The sequence below is a fragment of the Tenrec ecaudatus genome, chromosome 9 (assembly GCF_050624435.1).
Source record: "Tenrec ecaudatus isolate mTenEca1 chromosome 9, mTenEca1.hap1, whole genome shotgun sequence".
NCBI classification, from domain to species: Eukaryota; Metazoa; Chordata; class Mammalia; order Afrosoricida; family Tenrecidae; genus Tenrec; species Tenrec ecaudatus.
In genome coordinates, this window is record NC_134538.1 from 79,307,699 (window position 1) to 79,330,966 (window position 23,268).

Genomic DNA, 23,268 nt, shown 5'->3' on the forward strand with positions numbered 1-23,268 from the left:
CATGCCCAGTGGACCTCGACCCTGTTTGGACCCATCCTCATGATCCGTTAAAGACGGCGCCATTGTTTGGCATAGGGTTTCTTAAGTTGATTTTCAGAGGTAGATTGTCAGGCTAGTCCATCTTCGTGTAGGCGTTCCACTGAAGCCTGCTCAGCATCGTGGCAATAACCCACGCTGCACCCGAGAGCCTGTGGCCCAGAACCAAAGCCAGTTCACCTGGGTGGCAGGCAAGAACTCAATCGCTGAAGCAATGTTTCTACTCGCTCCCTGCCATGGAGTCGATGCCAATTCCTAGAGACGGTATTGGACTAACTCAAACTGCCTCTTTGGGTTTCCAAGCCTTTAAATTTGACCGGAGTTTGCAGCCTCATCTTTCTCTGCAGAGGGGCTGGTGGATCCAAACTGCTTACCTTGTGGTTAGCAACTCAGTGCATAACACACTACGCCACCAGAACTCCTGAGTCGGGGCCTTAGAGAGGCTACAATTTGTCGTATGTACCCCGGTGGTGTAGGGGTTAGGTGTTGGGGTACTGACTGCAGGATCAGCTGATCCATGGGGGGAAAGATGTGGCTTTCTCATCCCATAAAGAGTTACAGACTTGGAACCCCACAGGGACAGGTCTACCCTGTCCTATAGCGTTCCTGTGCATTGGAATCCACTCTATGGTGGTGAGATCCACAAAATTACATAGTTACAAGTATGATCATTTAAAAATAAACGGCTGACTCAACATACGCCCATAGAAAGGTGTTTGAAGCAGAATGTAGTTGTATTGCGCTCCCAAGCTCATCAGTACAGCTCCATTCATATTACTTACATGCTGCTGAGGTGGGGGCTGCCTCTCTAGCGGAACTTCCCTTTCCTGCAGGGATCCCTAAGGTCTGCAGAGTGCTCGCTCTCTGGCCACACAGATCTGAGTCCCACCTCTGGTACATGTGCAGTGGCTCTGTGACCTGGGGATAGGTTCTCTTCTGTTCCTCTTAGCATCCTGATTACCGGAGTGGAACACGCTCACAGTCCCCATGGACTGAAAATCATAGATCTGAGGTCAGCTGGAAAGTGCTGAGCCTTTAGCTTGTGAATTACCATATTTGAGCCAAGATGTGACGGGGGATATGGTTACTCAGGAAGCCATTGCTGACATTTCAAAGATGTCTGGGGCCATCTGTTCCCACATAGACCTGCGGCCCCTGTAAAACAAGCCGAGCACATTCCGCATGTCTCTGCCCCCCGCTCGCCAGGGTCCTATCACTTTACAGACTCACCAGCCTTTTCACCAAGCCAAAATGGGCTTCGCCAAAGGGGGAAAAACTATAAAACGCTACATTCTTTTCAATATGTCTGGTACCATTAAGAATGTTTATTAGTCTGCAGAAACTTTACATTGATATTTACCACAAGCACAACATGCTTGGCAAATAGATTGCCTGCCCAAATGGGCATGTATCTGTTTTATGGAATTTCTTCTTCAACAATCTGTAGTGCCCAGCCGTGCCATGGTAGAGGGTTAGTCATGGAAAGGAAACCAACTTGTTCCCAGGCGCTTGCTTTAGAATTACTCAAGAACTGAGCTGCAAGAGGTTACTTCTTAGATGACCTAGTGTCACTCATTCTTTTTTACAAGAAGCAAAAGTGGGGTCTAGAGAGTCCGGTGGGTCTGTTCAAAGTCTCCGAGCTCATGAATGATAGAATCAGGACGATCATCCAAGTCTTCAGATTCCTGGAGAAATGGCCTCGACCTGCCTGCATGAACCAGGATTCCATCTGTGTGCAAACGAACCTTCACTCCCACGATTCCTCTTCTCCTATATGATCACAGTAGATGCCACATATTCTTGTCATCCAACTGAAGCTGCACAGGGTTGGTATTTTCCACTACCAAAACCTCATTGGGAACCCCACTAAAACGACAGAGAAATTCTACTGGACCTAACATGAATTAGAAAACACGCGCACACACACACACACTCATTCTGTCGAGTGGCATCTTTTGAACCCCAAGTTTCCAGCCATATGAATGTCTAGCAGTACACAGGGGGCACCAAAGCCTTACAGAGCCCAACAATGGGGTCTCTCTTACAACTCAGAATTCACTTGGCATTCAGTTGAGCCAAGAGTTATTTACCCTTTCTGAAACTTACAGTACTGGGGAATAGGAAAACTGCAAATAACGCAAACTCCTCGCCTGGCACGCTGCCAGGCTACTTCGACCTACTCCTGCTTTAAAAAGGCAACATGTACCCCAGTCCCCCAAAACCAGCTCTGCTTGCCTGCTGGATTGATCTTCCCCTCTCCTAACATGACTAGTTCACAGGGCACACATGCACCATTCCCTCATCCTCATGCCATCTTGGCATTCTTCAACCAACAGTTACCCTTACTGCTTGGGAAGCGCCCCCTCATCACCACACCTTAAGCCAGGTCAACCTATAGTGGTGAGCCCACTATGTGGCCATGCATCTGCTCCGAAAATCAAGAAATAACCAAGCGCATCCTGATAGGTATGACAAGAAGAGAAATGTGCCGTTTATTAGGTATTTTGCAGTACGAAAGCAAATAAACTATCAACCCCAAATGTCTAACCCTTTAGCATCTTATCTCAAGGATGCTCATAAGAAAATACTCTTTTTCATTAATTGTGGTCAAATACATATTGAAAAACAGTGTTTTGATCAGTTTTACATGAACACTATAGTAACATTAATTGTATTCACCATGTTGTACATCCATGTCTGGTATCCATTTCCAAATGTCTTTATCACTCTACATAGACACCTCCTATCCCTTAGGCAAGAACTCCTAATTCCTGTGTCCCTATCTCCTGGTACTCATCGATAAACAGTTGTCTCTATGGGTTTCCTGTCTTTGCTAAATCATACAAGTGCAATTAGCCAACAGTTATCCTTTTTGGTCTGCTATAGTTGACTAAACATGATGCTTGAATGTGTACCCAGATCTCAGCACCTCCATTTTTTCCTTCATGGTTGAACGATATCAGGTTGTATGTATCATCACCTTTTGCTTATCCATTCATCTACTGATGGATATTTGTGTTATTTCTTCCTTTGGGCTATAGTAGAGATAATGTTGTAATGAACATGGGTGGATAAGTATCTGTTGGAGCCGTTGCTTATAGTCTTGTGGCTATTTACATACCTGGGATTGGAAATGCTGAGTTGGACGGCCATTCTTTGTTCAACGATGTGCAGAAACATCAAACTGGTTTACACAGCTGTTGCACCCTTTTATATCCTCCCAGCCATGGATTAGGGATTCGAGACTCTAACTTGTAAGCTAAAACCCTGCGTCTCAAGTCTTTCAACAAGTATCATAATCATCACCACCACCATCATCATCATCAGTCAGGCCAGAAAACCAGACAGCGGGCTGCATCAGTCCACACAATTGTGTCTGGCAAAATCATCGTCCAAGCTCCTTGCATGGGACTCATTTCACATCATTCACTACTGAGTTGTGGTTTGGGTACTTTTCTGGCCATATCTCCCAAAATAAGATGTTTTTCACTAAGTGAGCATAAAAGTACAACTTCTTGATAGGATGAGGGCCAAGGAAGACACTGTACAGAGTTTCACAGGCAGCAAGGAACCCTCAACGAATAGCTTCCAAAACCAAAGACCCAAGAAGCTTTCACACCTAAGGACTTGGAGAATTTTCTAGTGCTACCTCCTCATTTTAAGGGAGAGGAAACCAGAGCCTGCAGAGATCCAGGCCTAGGCTCCAGTCCCGGCGCCTGCCATGTTCAGCATGACCTGGGGCAAGTCACTTAATCTCCGAGCCTCACTCAGCTCAACTGTCAAGTGGGGGGGGGGGGTGTGTGTGTTAATTCCCATAACCGAATGATGCGTGCTAAATTAGTGGATAATAAAGGAAAACATGCTCTTGTAAACAGAGCACCTGGCAAAAACAAGGAGTGGTTGTTCTTTGCTTGGTTGTGGAGCCTGGAAGGCAGGTCTCCTCGGCATCCGAGCGGAGAGCTGGTCTTTCCCTGCACTGAGGCTTGTGCCCTCTCATTTCATCTCGCGCTGGGGCACCCGGACTCCCGGGAAGCAGATCACAGAGCTCCTTCCAAGCTCAGCGCCCGGCAGGAAACAAAACCTGGGAGAAAATGCATTTGAGACAGAAGAGAGGGACTAAACAAGGATTGGGGAGCTGGGTCTGATATTTGTGATTTTTATGGCGCCCTGGTGGCCTAGAGGTTATGCATTGGGCTGCTAACTCCAAGGACAGTGGTTTGAACCTTAAAGATGACAAAAACAAACAAGCAAGCAAATAAAAATACTGGCTGCTTCACAGAAGACAAGGTTTTCTACTCCCACAAAGTTAGCGCCTCAGAAACCCCACAAGGGCAGTTCTACTCTGTCCTATAGGGTCGCTATGAGTAGAAATCTATTGGAAGGCAGTGAGCTTGATTTATGATCTGTGATACCTTGGTTAACTTTTTCAAAGGAACCCATTATGACCTAGGGGAGGTGAGCACCTGGCCAAGTTTGCATACTTTTTAATGACTGAGCCTGTAGGGTCCTAAGGAAGCCTGGTAGCATCATGGCTTCAATGTTGGGCTACTTACCACAAGGGCATCGGTTCCCACCCAACAGATGCTCTGCAGAAGCAACAAGAGGGTTCCTGTTCCCATAAAGATGGAAAGACCAGGAAACACCAAAGAGCAATTCTACTGTGTCCTGTAGGGCTGCTTTGAGTCAGAGTTGACTTGATGGCAATGGATTTGGTTTGGCGTTTGGCTACTGTTCTAGGGAGTCCCTGATGAGACGCATGTTTCACATGTTTGCCTGTTAACAACGCGATTGGGAGACAGGCCAGGCAATCTGCTTCTGAAAATCCTGACACACGTGGTATCCCCATGAGCTGTGGTGCCTCCAGGGCAAACCTTACCGCTCCTTACCAGGCCGGACCTAACCCCAAGACTTCCGACACCATGGTCCCCATGATTCCATAGCCCATCTCCTCTCACCCAAAGCGGTTTGGTTCTGAGCAAGCTCTCACTTTCCTGGCCAATCTTTGCAATGTACTGTACCAAAGAACATATGTCTGGATTTTCTGTAGTTTTCCAGAGGGAGACCTTCGACTGTGCCGATGTGTTCTAAACACTTCGGAAGAAAAATGCGCACATACCTGACCGTCTGGAGGCTTCTTGAACCTTGGTGAGCAGAACCGCTCTTGGTAAGGTCCAGATATGAAGTCTTCCTCCAGAGAGCTCACAAACAAAGCTGCCTGTCTTCAGCAGAACATGCTCAGAAGTCACACTTCACCTGGGCAGAGGACAGTGGTCCTCTCAAACGCCAAGGAGCCAGCGTGGCTGGAGCCATGTGACGGGAGACAAGGGCAATCACCTTTCTAGGGTGGATTTCTGTTCTTACAAATGAAGGGATTGGGTTGGGAGGTCTCAGCTTCAGACTTCTGTGAGTTCAGGCATTCCCTGAATGACCCCCTGCTTTAAGGGCCAGAGAATTGTCTCTGAAGTTTCTCCGGCAGGATGAAGCAGCTGCTGACATCTCGGTGTGAGTTCCTGTCTGCCCTTTGCCTGGCTGCAGGAGCACGAGAGCACAGAGACCCTCGCCCCATAGCTGGAGAGCCTGCACATCAGCCGACGACTTTGGTGAAAGGATCCCCAGCCATGCCCCTGTATCCCCCACGGCAGTGGCAGAGCTAGGGTGAGAAGCACAGGGACAAACCTGAGCTTGGGCCTCCAGCAGATCTCATCCAACCCCTATGGCCTGGTGGCTTGAGACACGTTACTTCTCTTCTTGGTGCAGTAAAACTGGTTTGGTGGCAGGATTGTCACATTAGTAGGCATGAGACCCCGTCCTTACGGCTCAAGCACACCCACCTCTCATGTGTCAGGGGAGACTTGTGCCTTACTCTCATGCTGATCGGGGTTTAGCAGAGCCGCCAGACTGATGGGCTAGGAAGAAAGGCCTGGAAACCCAATCCATCACAAAGCTCCAATCCCAAGTCGTGGATGGGGATGGTGCAGGACCAGAAAGCCTTTTGCTCCATGGGGCATTGCAGTCACTATGAGTCTGAGCAACTGGAGGGTGATACACAACAACACGTGATGCCTCCCCCTCCCGGCTGTTGTGAAATCGCACCCCAAATGCCAGCTCAGTGCTGGCTCATGAGCTGTCTGGCGAATGTTAGCATCAGACTGCTCACCGAGGGAGTTTCTAGGAGTTTAAGCCTCTCACGAAGGGCCTTCGAACTCTCCCCCATGTTGATGAGCATGCTTTGACCCAGGTTAGGCGCCAAGACTCCTCAACAAAGAGGAGTCAGAGGCAAGACCCCGACTCATTGACGTGTCCCACGCAGGGTGAGCTGCTGCTTCCTGGAAGACCCGGCATGTGCGCTGGTGCTCTGGCCCTGCCCCCATGCTCTGGCCGCAGGACCACATGGTGTTACAACTTTTGGATGTGAAGAAACATTATATTTCATAAAGTATCCATGCTTCATGTTTTGTTCCCCACATAAAGCCCTGTGAGGGGAAGGCCGCGGCCCCCCTCCTCGTCAGAGAGATTTCTCGGCCTCTCCATGGGGTTTCACGGCCACCAGATGGTTAAGTCCCTCAACCCTCCCAGAAAGCATCCCCCTGAAGGGCCCTCGTAAATGTTCTCGGGCTGAGAAAGATCCAGCAACTCTCGCACAATAAAGCTGTGTTCCTCGCTGCGATCTTCAGCAACACACCCAGCAGGAAACACTGGCTGCTGGTCTGCCTGACTCCAAGGGATTTCACCTTGTCCTGGCCAAGGGCTCCAGCCCAGCGCCAGAGGCCCAGGACCCGCGGGGGCCCGCGCTGCTCCCTGAATCAGGAAGGAGGGACCTGGGTCCCCAGCAGCAAGTTGGCTGCGCTCCCTTGGGTCTGAGACCCTGAAGAAAATCATTCCTAATGGACTGGTGTACATAGGCATTCCCTGGGGAAGGGTATTCGGACACTCAGGCTCCTTGTCGAAATCTTCTTTTAGACCGTACTTTCGTGTGATGCCATCATTTACCCCCTGCCTAGCTCATCCCCCCGTGCCTCCAGTCAACACAAAGGAAACATAAGTCAGCGTACAGTTGACATTGACGTTGACGTCATTCTAACTCCCAGGAGCCTCAGGTGTGTCGGAGTAAAGCTTCATTAATGTTTTCCTTTACCGGTTGCCCAGAGGTAGATAAACAAGCTTATCTCCCAAGGTGCCTCTCAGTGGGGTTGAACCAGCAGCCTTTCAGTTACTAGCCAAGATCTTAATTATTTACTACACCCAAGCAGAGTGGTTGCGAGTTGGGCTGTGATCCGAAAGGTCAGCAGTTCCAAACCACCAGCTGCTCCATGAGCGAGAGAAGGGGGCTTTCCACTCCTGCTAACAGGTTTAGCCTCAGAAACCCACACGGGCGGTTCTACCCTGTCCTACCTATGGGGTTGCTATGCGTCCGTGTTGACTCGATGATAGTGATGGTGGGTTTGGAACTCCTAACAATGCCGCCAGACCTCTCAAATCAATGAACATGCCCCGCTGGATGGACGGACACATTGCGCAGCAAGAGCCAACTCCCCGAGCAGGCCCACATGACTCTCCCTGAGAAGGAAGGCGGGCATGCCTTTGATGCAGCGAATGCCGACATGTGGCCTGGTTTTTCTCTCTCCCCTTTTTCTTGTTTTTCTTGACCCTGTCCGCTGAGTGACACCTGACCTCCTGAGGGTGAGGGTTATAAAGGGAAAAGTATAAATTATGAACTGCCATTGCTTTAATTTTTACAGAAAACCAGGTTTACCTCTAGAGCATCTTACATACGTTTCTGATGACTAGATCTGTACTGCTTAGCTACAGCCCCGCACAAAGAGGTTTTCAGGAGCACAGGCCTCGTTGCTGCCCATTACATGGACATTCACGGGTCTAGAATAAAAGCAGTTGTAAGATCAGGGAGGGGTTCCCTTATTAAACATTACTTCCCAGTTTCCAGATGCAGCTGGCCAACCTATTAACTCCATCAGAATAGTCCCCAAAGGGCCACCTTTGGTCCAAACATCAGCTTTGGTGTAAACAATCACTGACCCATACTGCTTTACGCATAACCTCCCAGGTTTACATATCTGCCCCATTCCATGCAGGGAAGTGAGAAAGGAAGCCAGTTGAATGCATTTTGGCAGTACCTCCACACGCGTGTCAGAAACCTGTGCTGGCATGCACTTTTGTGGAACTTATCTGATCTTCTGTGTTCTCCGGCAGAACGACTGGGTATGCATTGTTAGTGTGAGCTGTCTTCGCATACCCTCGGCCCAACAAAATGAGACACTGCCGGGCTCTGTGCGTTATCGGATGGAGATTACATGATTGTAATTCATAACGTTTTCATTGGCTGATTTTTCAGTAGCAGATCTCCAGGCATGTCTTCCTAGTCTGTCTTGGTCTAGAAGCGTCAATGTAGCCTGCTCAGCATCATAAGAATGCCCACGCCTCCACTGACAGGTGGGTGATGCCTACACATGAGGTGCCTTGGCTGGTAATCAAATCCAAGACTGGCACATGGAAGGCAGGAACTCTACCACGGAATCACCAATGCTCCGAGCGCGAATGGCCTATTATCATTTACCCATAAAGAGAAGCAGATTTCTTAAGGAAATCTGGGTTCCATTAAGATAATAGCCACCCACTTCCCTGATCATTGGTTCCTACGAAAAGAAAAATCGTCGAATGTGTGAGAAGAGAAGGAGATAAAGCGTGCGACCTGCTCGCCCACTGCTCCTTCAGGGCTGTGCTGCCTTGATTCCGAATTGACCAGTCCAAGACAGAGAACTAGCAGAGACAGCTGCCATGCAGTGTTCAGAATCTGCCACGACTTTGGCCCAAGGCTGAACTGATCCCGTCTAAAACACATGCTTGTTTTCGATCTCTTGTCTCCCCCATGGCCACAGCTCACTCTTATTTTCCACCCTCCCCACTCCCACCCCCCCATCTGGGAAACTTATCTCCTAAAACGCTCCCATCCATCAGCCAAAGACAGTCTTCCCGACAGAGCGTCTGCCAGGTTGACTAAGCACAAGTAGTCACTAGTTTGAGGAAGCCTCCCACACTCCCTTGAGCTGTGTGTTTTTCTAGCCTGCCTAACCACACGAGTATAATTTGGGATATTTATACTGCCCTCCAGTTTCTATTGGGATTATAGCGCTACATTTACAGAACTGGGCAGGAGGCACAGTGTGGGCAGTTGCAGTGGAGCAGGGTGGACGTTACCCACCTTGCTGATCTGCCCACTCATGAGAGGGTTTGTTTGGATTTTTGCATCCCAACCCTTTTTGGTCTGCTTCGGCCCAGTGCTGGTTCAGTAAGTATATAAAGCACGGAGATGTAGGCGCTTTGCCCCAAGTCATCCTCTGATAACCTGATCTCTCTCCTCATTAGGTCAAAACAGCTCCCGGTATCTTCAAGACTCTGAACTGAAAATGCACCATGGAAGGAGAGAAGTGGAAAGGGGCAGAAGTGGGACTGGAGGCAGAAGCCAAAGCACTGGGAGGAGGAAGGAGAGTGGGGGGGTTGGCAGGAGCCAGGGTCTCCCTCTCTCACCAAGTTCCAGTCATGAACCCACCCACAAGCTGCAGAGAAAAAGCACAGTGCGTGGGCACAGGTGGGTCCCAGCCTCTCTGGCTAGATGCGGCCCAAGCTGGAGTCTGAATGAAGACTTTCATTGCTGTTTGCTGTTTGTGTTGGCCTGAAGCCATGGCAAACATTTGCAGGTGGCTTGGCCAGATTTTGACACTTAAATATTTGAGGTTGTGATAAAAATCAGAATATTACTACAATATGGTTCTGTGCAGCCTCGGAAATATTTTTTTTAAACGAGAAAAGCTATCTGCAATTTCAAATGTTCATTTAAAGACACAGTCTCCAGAGGAAACTCATGTTTTAAAATAAGTACTCATTTCCTCTTCGCTGAGGGAAAGCAAAAAGCAAACCATCCCCAAATGGTACCACCTAGAGTTTAATACTGAATCCACTGGGGATATGGGTTGGGCTGTCGCTTGCTGAGCCCCCAGGATAATCCGGGCAAGGTTTTGGATAGGTCACAGGGAGAGAAAATGGAAATGATGGGATGTGTGGGTTTGAATCAACATGGTAAGCACACCAGGGAAGAATCGAAGAAAAGAAACAGCCTCCCTCATGCTTGGCAAGGAGACAGACTCCTAAAAGTGGCAATTATCTCCTAGGACACACCAGGAGAGACACAGAGCACCCCAGGACCGGGGCTAAATTGGAAGATGGGGTGGGATGGGAGGTCATTCCTACCAGTGAAGCACTCCCTCCATATCCAAGCACAGTGACACGGCCAAATCTACAAGACAAGCCAGGCAAATTCAGGACAGTCAACCACCCCTCTGAGCAGTTAGGGCTATACCCCTTCAAAGACTGCTTCACAAAAGCCAACTCTGTGCTCACAGTGAGGAGTACGGAGCCTCCAAGAGGGAAGGAGGTGGGGTTGGGGGTGGGCGGTTGAGCTGGGGAAGGCCAGAGGACTCCAGGGGGGAAAGAATGTTATAAAACTGCTAGTAAACTCTGGCACATTTTACGTTTGTTTTTTGTTTTACTTTTTCCCTTTTAATTCCCCCTTGGAAGAAAAAGAAAATAATCATAATTAGTTGGCTTAACTGTGAATTGTCTGCCCAAAGTCAAGCCACAAAGTGGAGAAATGACCTGAGCTTTCCACGCCGTCTTTCATGAGCCCATTGACCCTGCTGGTGCATATTGTGGGTTCTTGTAGACGTAGACGTAGGCTCACTTAAGAAGAAAAGAAATTCTTAACAGACACATCAGCCAGTTTAACCTGGGCTTCTTCAAACAAAGCCAGCCATTCCAAGGACCGGGTTACTGTGCTGGCTCGTGACATAGAAAATCAAGTGCTGCAGCAAGCACACCTGAGTTCGCGCACACACAAAAGTCGTTACCCACAACCCCCCTTTGTGAACGGGGAGCCTTCTTAAGAGGTTGATCGGTGTGAGGACCAGAATTCCCCCCTTGGAATGGACTCCACTGTAGCTGGATAGGAGCCCCGCTGGTGGGCAGAGTGGGTACACACTGGGCTGCTAAGTTCCAGTTCAGCAGTTCAGAAACCACCAGCCACTCCCAGGGAGAAAGATGGGCCTTCTACTCCCATGAAGAGTTACCGTCTCAGAAACTGACAGGGCAGTTCTCCCCTGTCCTGTATACTGGCCATGAGTCAGCATCGACTTGATGGCAGTGAGTGAAAGAGAAGTAAGCTAGTGTTCATTGTTGGCCTGCCATCTTCACAAACATTAAAAACAAGTAGGGGAAAAAGCACGCTGACAAATTGTGGGGCACCTTCTGATTTTTTTTCCTTTAATCACCCTATCCAGTGTTCAGTAAGCCAAACTCTGATGTACCAAACAGAGCAGACTTCCCTTCCTATTATAGAGCAAGGCTCCGAGGAACTGCACCCCACTGATGCATAGCACCCAACGATAGACATTTACCATGAGACTCGAGCTTCTGAATGCCCTCACGTTTTTGCATTTCATCCTAACTCTACTCTCATGGAGCTGCAAAGGCAGAGGGCATCCTCCTTCAGGAGATAAGGATGCTGACACTCTGAATGAACTGCACAAAGTCAAGAAGTCAAGAGGAGAACTGAGATCAGAATGCAAGACTCCACTCTTGTTAATGGTGGGGCCAGTGTGGTGCTGTATTCAAGGCTCCTCTTTCAAGCAAGGACACAGCGGCCTGTGTGTGAACTGGTCTACGGACGGCCTTCACCATCCTCGAGTTGGTGCCGCATCTGAACCCCTTGCATGTTTCTGCGCACTCCTCGGGGCTAGGACATGTAGGAGCTCCACTCACGAACCCTTGGTTGATGGCGCTAATCCTCTCTTGTGGATCGCTGTAATCTTCCAAGCTGGCCGCATCACACGTAGAATTTCCAGCTGCCCTGCCACTTCCTACATGTGTTTCCCCCAAACAGGAATGTGTACAGCAGTCACCTGGAAGTTCCTGGAGTCATCTTAAGATGTGGATTCGAAGTCAGCGGTCTGAGGCAGGGCTAGGGCTGCTGCCTTTCTAGAATCTAGAATCCCCAGGACGACGGCAGCCCTGCTTGTCTGCAGAGCATGCTTCGAGCAGCAAAGGGCTAGAGCCATCGCATGGCACCAAGAAGCAAGTGACAGCTTTTTCCGACCTAGAACACAAGGTATGCGGCATTCTGCACCACGACTGTTCCACCAATGTTGTGTGATGCCTCCAAGCTGTCTTCTGACATAAGTGTGAGAGGGAGCCCCTGCCTGCTCAGTCTGTTCTGCTCCAGACAGACATAGGGCCCAGTCGAGCAGAAAGGGTAACCAGCAAGGGAGTGTTTGCCAACAAGAAGGGGGTGAGTTCCCCCGCTGCCATGTTCAAGGTCACAAGCCTTGTGGGAGAAACAAGGAAACAGAATGACTCAACTGTTCCTTCCAAAGTCTCCCATCAGAACAGCTTCCACCACACTGAGGCGCGCCTTCCCTCCCTCCCGATAAAAAACAACACTCTAGCGCTCCGGGCAATACCATACCCGCCAGGAAAACCACCTTCCGACGCCTCCTAACTGAGCATCAGCAATGAGAAGGTCCGAACCTTCTTCCAGCTCCAGCCAAGACCCAGGGAGAGCAGAGGAGGCCTCCTTACCCGATCTGGCGGTTGGTGGAAGGGGCTTGTGTGATGACGGAGCTGGACTGCGGAGATGGCATGGCTTGCTGAATCACCACGCTGGTGTCGTGGTTGGACATCCGGGAGCTGCCAAGCTGGTGAGCGCCAGGCCCGGTCATGGCTCCGCTGACCGGGTTGTGCATTGAGATGCTCTGCCCAGAGAAGACAGAGGTGAGAGGTCAGAAGAAGGAAAACGTTCATTCTTCCCTCAGGCTCTCAATGGCCAAGGCAGGGCATCTGGTCATCAGTGAACTCGCAAGACTTGGGCCATTCCACCCTGTTTGCACCAACGGCTCTAAGGAGATGAAGAAGAACAGCCCCCCCCCCCTTAGAGTAAAGCAAATGGGATATTATTGTGGCAGTTGCTAATCACTCGCTCAATCCCATCTTGACTCGAGATTTCCATCAGGGACCTTTTGAGTAGCACTCCGCTGTCTGGCTGTGATAAAGACAGCACTGGAAAGGAGTCGTGTGGTCAGCGCCTAATACTGTGTTTGAGTGAAAAAACCCTTCTGTACCCCGCTTTGGTTGACAAGATGATGGCTTCCGTATCCTTTCCACTCCTACCAGCAGAATGATATACAAATGTCTCTAGATATAGAGAAATCAATATAGACATATCTAGATATAGATCTTTATAGATGCACATATCTATACATAAGGGCCTCCAGCGGTGTGGTGGTGATGTGTTGAGTTATGATTCCTCATGGTCGGCAGTTCGAAACCACCATAAGCTCCAAGTTACAGTTACAGTCTCAGAAACCCACAGGGGGGCTCGCGACGAGTCAGCATTAACTCAGTGGGAGTGAGCTTATATAGACATAGATATAGATACAGAAGCAGAGTTACAGCTATCTATAAAGAAATACAAATATAGAGATCCCAGGCCCCTCTCCTTGATCCCTTCCCTGAAAACTGCTACTTTTGCAAACCACAATCTGGGCCATCATGATATATTAGCTGGTCAACCTGTGGAATTAAGCTGGACCATTTGAAGTGAGGATGTGCACCTGGGATCCAAGCTAAAAGAGCATGACCAGTCGGCCACGTTTCTAGAAAAAGTCATTCTGTAAGCATACGCTTCATGAACAAACCAACGCCGACACGAAGGAGGTACCTGTGTCACTCAAGGAAGCAGAGAGCAAGGTTGACATGAGCTTTGTTTAAAAGTCACAAAAGTAAGGTGAATTGGGTAAGAGGGAGCTGGCTTAAAAGCCAGCCCTTCAGAGTCACAAAGTACCTGGAGCAACCAGAGGGACGGACACACACACACACACACACACACACACACACACACAGCGTAGGGATGTCAGAAGGGGATCTGAAACAGACAAAGGAGCCCTGGTGGTAGATGGTTAAGCATCCCCCTGTTAGCACCTCTGGCAACTCACCCCCACCAGCTACTCCCTAGCAGACTAGGCCTGTCAATCTGCTCCCAGCAAGATTACAGCCCTTGAAGTCCTACAGGGCAGTTTACTGGGTTCTGTCGGGCCATGGCGAGTTGGAATGGAGTGGCCCACACAATAGAGAAATTGACGGGCAGAGGAGTCACAGAATAGGCCAGGGCAGTCCCGGGGCCTCTGTAAACCACTCTGCAGTCCTGAATGTTAGTGAAATCCCAGGGGTCAGCTGGGCAGTGGCTTGAGGCTAGGGGGGAAGAAATGGAATGTCACTAGCAATTTACTGGGGGAAACATATATATCCGTCGGCACTTTGGGGTTAGCAAAGGGAAAAATAAATGTTACCCAGGAGAGCTAGACGTGGTTCCTTGCAGTTCTTCTGCAAAGAACAGGATTTCCTGCACTACGTGCTAAATGATGGTGATAACATATATGGTATTTCGGGTGGTTTGGGCCATCACATAGCACCTTTCTTGCTCATAGTTCTGATTTCTAAATCCTGACCACACAGTCTGTCAGGAGTCCAGATGGAAACAGCACCTGGCGTAGACCGCAAGCCGACCATGTGGTGGGATTCCAAGCGCGTGGACGGCCTCATATATGCCGGCCCTACCAAAGTCTCCTCTTACAAACTGCAAGGTTTTTCTTGGGTGAGAAAATACCATGGCGGGCTAACATAAGACCAAAGGAAAGAGTGGTTTGTGGTGGAGCGGCAGCGCAAGACTATGCTGGAGATCTTTGTTCGGGGTCTGGTGATGCCTTGGGTTCGGTGTTGGGCTGCTAACCACAAAGGTGACTGCTCACACCTACCAGCTCCATAAAGACTCACTCTCTGAGAAACCCTCGATGGATCGGGTCAAGATGAGTCAGGACTGGTTCTATGGCAGTGGGCTTTAGGGGTTTCTTGTTTTCGGGGCTTCTTGTCCCCTGAAGCTCTAAAAGGAATTACGAACTTAAATATACTTGTGTTATTTCTTTTGAAAATGAACCTTATAAACGTATCTCTCTGCTTCTTGACGAGGCACACAATGAGCAGGCATTACGTACTCCATGGTGAAGACCTTCAAAGACACTCAGTTTCCCAGCTTGCTCATGTCGGGGTTGTCAAGGGAACTTCCGACTCGCCATGGCCCGGCAGAACAGAGTGGAGCTACGCCAGTTTCCAGGTCGCCACGTCTTTCTATTGCTGATTGGCAGGCTTCCTCGCCCACTCATAGCCACTTCTTTTTTTCAATAGTCATTCCAAAGCTCAAAAGGATTTCTGGCCCTCATTTTAGAATTTTCCCCACCTTCTTGGCCACCCAGAGGCTGCCAAGGCAGTGATGCCATTCAGTTTGTACAATTCCCACCCTTTAACTCCACAAACAAAATATAAAAGGAATGAACTGGCCTTGAGCCACTCTTGACACCTCTTTTCCATCATTCCCACAAGCAGCCCCAAAGTATCACCAATTTGATCTAAGCGCCCCTCCTTTCTTTTGCTTCTTTCCATCTCTGCTTCCACCACTCCACACTGAACTCCATGGCTCCCTTCCTGGAATAGGCCGTGCCCTCCTCACCAGCCTCTCATCGCTCACACTGTATTCTCTTCCATCTCTTTCCACACCATACCCAACAACCATATTTGTAACATGCAAATCTAACCGTATCAGATTCCACACCACCCCCTAAAGCCTCTCCACTGGCTCCCCGTTATTCAGAAGAGTCTGAAAACACCCTTTGTGGAACCTACGGGACCAGGGGAAGCCCTGGCTCCTTCCCATTTCATTTCACTCCACCTCCACTGTGTTTCCTGTGAGTCACCGAACTCTGCTGGAATCTTCCGGGCCTCCTCTGACCATGCTCCACTTCAGCACAGGCCCTTGCCATACCCTGCGTCCTCTGCCCCGATGATTTTCCTGACTGCCTGCAAATCTCAAATTGATCACCAAGTGGGAAAGACTCCTCTGACCGCCACAAGCGGGGACACCAGTTTCCAATTCCCTCACTGGAGTTTTCTTTTAGGTTTATGGTTGCTTGTGATGATCTGTTTCTCCCACCAAAGGATAAGCCCAAAGAGGGAAGGAATAATTTAATTTAACTCACCACTGTGTCTCCATTGCCAAGGAGACTGAATAAATCTGAGTTGGGTGAGTTGGGTGAATGAGTGATCTGTAATACAACCTCCCTAGCATATGTAGCCTGATGAACTCTGACCTATGGCCCCTGACAATCTTTTAGAGTGATAACTTTCTACGTATTGACCTTGGGATTAGATGTGGTGCTATAAAGAACTAACCTTCCCCAAAGAGAGTTCTGGTCTTCGCCGGCTTCTCCTGGAAGGTGACCTCTAGGAAGAGTTTCTTTGGCTGGGGAACGTGGGTCATGTTGGAAAGTCTATGGTAGGAACTTCGAGTCGCAAGGTAACAACTTGACCTCCTAAGGCACTAGAGATAAAGGAACCTGAGATTCTAGAGGATTAAGTTGACTATGCAGACCAACAATCATGGAGCTCCAATTAAAAACACACAAATGCTGGACACCAAGGCTTGGTTAGGCTCCCCTGGCTGCCAGTGCTCCATTCAAATTGTCACACATAATACTGGGGGCAAACTTTGCTCCTGACTCCACTTGAACTACATAACTGGAACTTTCCTGAGCTCTGGCCCATGTGTCTCTTCCCTTGGCTGGTTTTATTTTATCTTATTTTAAAAGTCATTTTATTGGGGGCTCATACAACTCTTATCACAATCCATACATATATCAATTGTGTAAAGCACATCTGTGTATTCATTGCTCTCATCATTCTTAAAACATTTGCTCTCCACTCAAGCCCCTGGCATCAGCTCCTCATTTTCCCTCTCTCCCCTTGCTCGCCCCCATGAACCCTTGATAATTTATGTTACTATTTTATCATATCTTACATTGTCCTATGTCTCCCTTCACCGACTTTTCTGTTGTCCATCACACAGGGAGGAGGTTATAATTGCCCCCCCCCCATTCTACCCCACCCTCCCTCCAACCTCCCAGTATCTCCACTCTCACCACTGATCCTGAAAGGATCATTCACCCTGGATTCCCTGTGTTTCCAGTTCCTATCTGTACCAGTGTACATCCTTTGGTCTAGCCAGATTTGTAAGATAGAATTGGGATCATGATAGTGGGGTGGAGGAAGCATTCAGGAGCTAGAAGAAAGTTTTATGTTTCATGGTTGCTACACTGCGCCCTGACTGGCTCATCTCCTCCCTGCGACCCTTCCATAAGGAGATGTCCAGTTGCCTACAGATGGGTCTTGGGTCCCCAATCTGCACTATCCCTCATTCAAAATGATTTGATTGTTTGTTTTTTGATGCCTGATAACTGATCCCTTTGACACCTTGTGATCACACCAGCTGGTGTGCTTCTTCCATGTGGGCTTTGTTGCTTCTGAGCTAGATGGCCGCTTGTTTTTCTTCGAGTCTTTTAGACCCTAGACGCTATATCTTTTGATAGCCGGGCTCCATAAGCTTTTCTTCACCACATTTGCTTATACACCCGCTTTGTCTTCAGCGATCGTGTCGGGAAGGTGAGCATCATGGAATCCTTAGCTGGTTTTAATATGTATCTTTTTGCTATAATAAGTCATAATCCCATGAGAGTCACTTTCAGTAGTTCTGGGAGCCATTGTAGAGAGTTCTAAAACCTAAAGGTAGTGTGAGGCATGTTCTGAATGCTAAAGTTCACCTCAGAAGTGAGACTTGTGTAGAATGTCCTCCCTAGCCTAGCAGATGCTAATATACTCAATGAAATTATGAGTTGGAGAACTAGAGAGGACAAGGAGTCAGAAGAGACCGGAAGATGGTGCATATACTTGGGAATATTAAACAAATCCTGGCAGGAAGGTGTCAAAAGAAGACCAAGTTTTGAGCGCTTTGGCCCAAACAATAGTAACAACCATTCTTTATCTTCACCATGAAAGACAAACAAAAACTGGCTGACACTACAATACCGAGAGCTTGGTCACGATTTCATCAGAGTAAATCATGGTAAATAAGATTTGTCTTTTAAGTATCCTCAAAAAAATGCCCTTCTCTGAGTAACATTAAAAATGAGAAAAACTACCATTGAGGAATGTATCTCAGCCCTTCTTCCAAAAGGCTCAGAAAGACGAACACATTTACATCAACTTTTAATTCTGTGATCTTCACTAGAGACAGGCGTATTCTTCAATGTTCTCCTCTTTTCCCAACACATAAAGTCTGCAGATGTCCAAGCCTCCTTCCCCCAGACCCAGAAAGTCATCTCAAAATACTCTGGAAAAAGGAACAACCAAGCAAAACATTATCATTTACATTAAGGGGATATGAATCTTTTCGTTTTTTTCTTAAGCATTGCATGGTAACTCAAATATGAAATGATGTTTCCCTTCATGTTCCTCCAAAGACGGGCTCAAACCTATCCTTATTAGTTAAAATAATAACACTTTACCTCTAGGTAAGTTAAAAACCCAATTTCAAACACACAAAGACTCTTGTTGGGCGACTGTGGGGAGCACAGGTGGGTAGATCTGGAGCTGGGAGCAACGGCCTTAAGCACTGGGTGTCCACTGGAAGGGAAGACTCCCGGGTGTTCTTTGAGGCTCAGACTTTGGCCGTTTCTTGTTTAACATTTTTATCAACGGTTTGGATGAAGATGGAAAAGTCGTGCTTGTCAAATCAGCAGCTGACACAAAGTTGGGAGGTAAAGCTGATGGTCTGGAGAGCAGAATTGGGCTTATTTGAGCCAACTGTGTGAGCTGGCCTCCAAAAATGCTAACCTACATCTAGGTTGTTTTTGGAGAAGTGCAGCGTCCAGATCAAGAAGTGATTGATCTAGTGGAGGGTCCAACCACATTTGGCCACCACATTGTAAGAGGCCAACTGATGAAAAGGAAGAAATAGAAGTAATGAGGTCCCTGAAACACATCACAGAAAAAATAGTAGAGGAATTGGGGTATATGTTGTCTACAGTGGAAAAAATTTAGAAGGTCATGCTTCAATATTCATGGGATTAGACATAGTCTATGTTGCTCCAGAAATGATATTTTCACAAAATGGAATCACAGTAATCAATGTCAAGGAAAACTACATTTGAGAACTTATTTTAAGCCAGGCACTACTCAGGTTTATATGTTTTATAAACCACAGATCTAATGCTCATGGTAACCATATGGGGTAGCTATTATTATCCTAATCTTAATGTGAACACATTTAATACCATAACCCATACCATGAGACTCACTTCCAGTCACCGCACTTCTTATGAAATAATAATTTAAAGATACAGATGTCCCCCTTTGCCAGAAACATTTAGCAAGGTGCCGAGATATGAAAGGAAGGAGTCCCAGTGTGGTGTCAACCATGAATGAGCTCGGCTACTAACCAAAAGGTTGGAGGTTCTTGTCCACCCGGAGATACCACACAAAGAAAAAGTCGAGGGTCTGCTTATGAAAAGTCAATTACTGGCACAAAGTTACACTCTGACGCAGGTGGAGAGCATGAGTTGGAATCACTTTCACAGTAAATGGCTCTTGTAGCAATAACCAAAGACTAAACATGTTGCCTTGAAAAGTACTGAGCTTCCCAGAACCGGACTTGTGCCAGGAGAGACCAGTTGGCCATCTGTCATGGAGGTCACAAAGAAGAACCTTGCACCACAAGAGAGATGGCACCAGCAAACCTCTAAGGGCTCTGCTTTTACTATGATTCTCTCATTTATGATACATGGTTTATGATACCTTGACTCAAATATTTCCACATGATTAGTGATGCATGATAATACTGAAAATATATCGACCTCAGAGTGAGGCGGTCTCCTCTTGTACAGTCTCGTCATCCTTCATTGTAGCCGTGTCACCTGCCTAAATCACTCCACCTCCCTGGGCTCAGCCGCCTCCTCACTGAGAAACAAAGAGGACATTTGGTCTCCAAGATCTTTTTCAGCTCTCATATGCCACAGTCTCTTCCTATATTACATTTTATGAGATACTAAATGCCCAAACAGACTTTTCAGGCTCTGATTCATGGTCTTGGAAATGCTGATTTTTCACTATAACTGTAAGCTTTTGTCGAACCGAACCTTCAGAAAACTACAACTTTCTGCCCAAACCAAACCATCACAAGTCAAGGACATACTCTCCACTAAATTGGGATTCTCAACCTTCACTGAGGAAAGTTCTAGCGACAAGTTAGCTTCCATTAAAGCTTACTCTCTTTTGATCCATGCGCTTTCTTTACCCCTTCCTTCACACTCTAAATGCATTCTTCTGTTCATTGTTCTGAGCCATGAAGGGTAAGAAGCGTGGGGTGGGGGATAAATCTTGATGGAATACATCGGGATCTTGAGGTACAGGGGTAATTGTCACATAGCATGCACGGGCTTGGAGCGTAATACACAAAAAACAAGCCGATGTATATGACTATAAATCCATGTTCTAGAAAATAACTCTAATTTCAGGGTGTGGTAATGATGAATGAAGAAAGCTGGTCCCTAAAGGAAAGTGAAGGTTGGGATGTGCAGACAGAGGGATGTTGTTGATGCCCCACAGTATTATCTTCAAATCTCTATCCCATCTAACTGCCGAGGTGTGGTGCGTTTGTAAGTTTCTCAATAAAGAGCCGCGGTCATCCTGACACGCGTTTACAAGTAGAATTGTGCAATCATGGAATCGTCTGCATCTTAATGATGCCCGGGCAGTTATGGAGACTTTTAGAAGTGCTCAGATGTAAACAGCTATGAGCAGCATCTAAAACTTGTTCAAGACACTCATAGAATAATAAAGGGTCAACAGTAAGCCTTCTAGAAGGGCAGGGAGGATTCCAGAGGGCCTTGATGTCTCCCTCCTGTGCTCCCAGGAGTTGGACTACCAGGACAGGTACTTTGGATCTTACCAAGGGGACCATCTGCTCTATGACTAAGCGATCTGTAATAGATTGAAAGAGAAACAGGGCATAGACGTTGGGGGTGAGGGTACAGAGACCGCACACATCACCTCTCTCGCTATGGTATTCAATGAAGGAAAATCACACTGTGTAAAGACACAGAAGAAGGAGGGAGGGGCGATGAAAATGAGCTGATTCCAAGAACCCAAGCGGAAGGTGAATTTTGAGAAGGATGAATGTATAAGGATGCTTTACTCAATGGATGGATGTATGGATTGTGATAAAAGTTGTATAAGCCCCAATAAAATGATTAAAAATAATAATAATTAATAGATAGATAGATAAAAACACAGAAGAAACTATCGCAGGTAAGCTTCTGGTGGAGGGGAAGGAAGAGGAGAACACAGGTTACTGTGAACATCCCAGCCTTGCTGCCCACATTTAAATTCTGCTCTTTTAAAGTTACTACTTGTCCCTGGAGCAAAATAAGAGACTCCATGATACAGTGGAAAAAAGATGAACTTGGAAAAAGCCCCACCTGGGTGCAAGATTACATCCTTGCGATACCATCTAGGGCATGAGAGTGCATGTCTCTGAGTCCTAGTTTCCTCACCTGGACCCTGGAGCTCATGATGGGATGGTCCGGGTGTAGTGAGGATGGAGCAAGTAGACATGTGTCAGGGGTCCAACATGGTGCCTGGCATCGAAGGAACTCAGCAAATGCTCACTTCTTTCCTTTTACAACGTTCAAAATGTGAAGCTCAGAGAGGAAATGTCCATTCTCGGTGGCTTCTCCCCAGGAGTGACAACAAATACATCAACCACTAACACTTATGCAGCATTACTCTGTGTCCGCAGACGGAGTTCACCATTCTCATCAGTGGGTGGGGTAGGTAATATTAGAACTTCTCATGTTACAGAAAACCGAGGCATGGGGAGGTTAAGTGACTTGTCCAAAGTCACACAGTCAGCAAATAGAAGAGCTGGGATTCAGATCCAGGAAGCTTGGCTCAGAGTCCAGGCCCATATCCGTTAAGCCACGATGTTCTATCATTTGCTCCAAACGTCTTTTCTTATGGGAAATGACATTGCAAAAATTAAAGCAAGTCTGATGGCGTCTTGATGGACATTTTAAGAAGTGATTGATTAATGCTGTTCTGTTGCCAGAATATCTGTCAAGCCACTAATTGGGATCAGTGTCATCACTACCAACTCCACACCTGGAAAATCTTCGGAATACATCATTAATCCATTTCAAAATGATTGATGAGTGTCTCTTGTCTTAAGGTCATGTTGCCTGCGTAGGCATTTTTTAGACAGGTTTACAAAGAGCAGGGCAGATTAAGATTAGGGAGGGAAAAGTGAAAAAACGTTTAAAAAGTGGTGAACACTATTTTTATCAAACTGAAAGAGAGAGAGAGAGAAAGAGGTTTTGTTTTGTTTCACCTTCCTTATGAGTTCTGTGTGCTCAAAAAAGGCTGAAAAGAGATCTTTTTATGTTTGGATGAAGTTAAACTTCTAACTCAATTTCACTGGAAGGCAGGCAGCAGCTCACTGCGGGATGTAGTCCACCGACCGGATTCTCCAGGCAGCGGCATATAGCCCCTGCTCTTCTCTCCCCACCCCCACAGTACCCAGTGAGGCTACAGATTCAAATCCATAAGATGCTAGGGAGCAAAGACCCATCTGACCACCTTCCATTCTCTTCTTCTCCAATCCATGAGACCTCCATCACTCCTTCTAATATCAGGTTGGAAGCAACGAGGGAGCCCCGGACCATCGCTGTAAAGATTTTATAGTGATTCATTTAATACTGCAATAAAATGCTCAAGACAATAAATATCTTCTCGGCAGCCGCCCTTGGCTGTGAGAAATCATTTTCGGGCATCTCTCTGAGCTCCTGCTTGCTCCTGTCCAGATTCTCAATGCCTTTGTTACAGCGACGTCAGATCTCATCGCTCCCTTAATCCCTGTGGCTGCTTCTGCTAAAGATAATCATATGGGTGCTAAGGAAGGAAATGCTCTGTTTCTTTCAGGTTCCTGAAATGGGAGCAAATTGCTGTGCTTGATGTGCCTACAGGCCCCCTGGAAGTGTGAATTAGTCTAACGCCAGCCCAGAATGGCGTAACGGTACTCACTGACCCCTGGAGTCAAGTCTGTCATTTTTCAAGAACCTTCTTCCAGAAAGCTGTACATATTCCATCATGGTACCACTTCTCAATAAAAGGGGGGGGGGATGCTGGCTTCCGATGCTCTCCTGGCTATGCCTTCACACCGACTGGAGCTCC

At 47.5% G+C, this 23,268-nt stretch overlaps 1 protein-coding gene across 2 annotated transcripts in view; it reads right to left on the bottom strand.

Annotated features, from left to right (window-relative positions):
* The window catches only part of CREB5 (cAMP responsive element binding protein 5), a 491,776-nt gene that overhangs the window by 267,853 nt on the left and 200,655 nt on the right, over positions 1–23,268 (bottom strand). For both annotated transcript variants that reach the window (XM_075558234.1, XM_075558233.1), the window contains exon 5: positions 12,682–12,854. In XM_075558234.1, the coding sequence (XP_075414349.1) occupies positions 12,682–12,854 (173 nt within the window). The remainder of the gene's footprint in view (positions 1–12,681; positions 12,855–23,268) is intronic.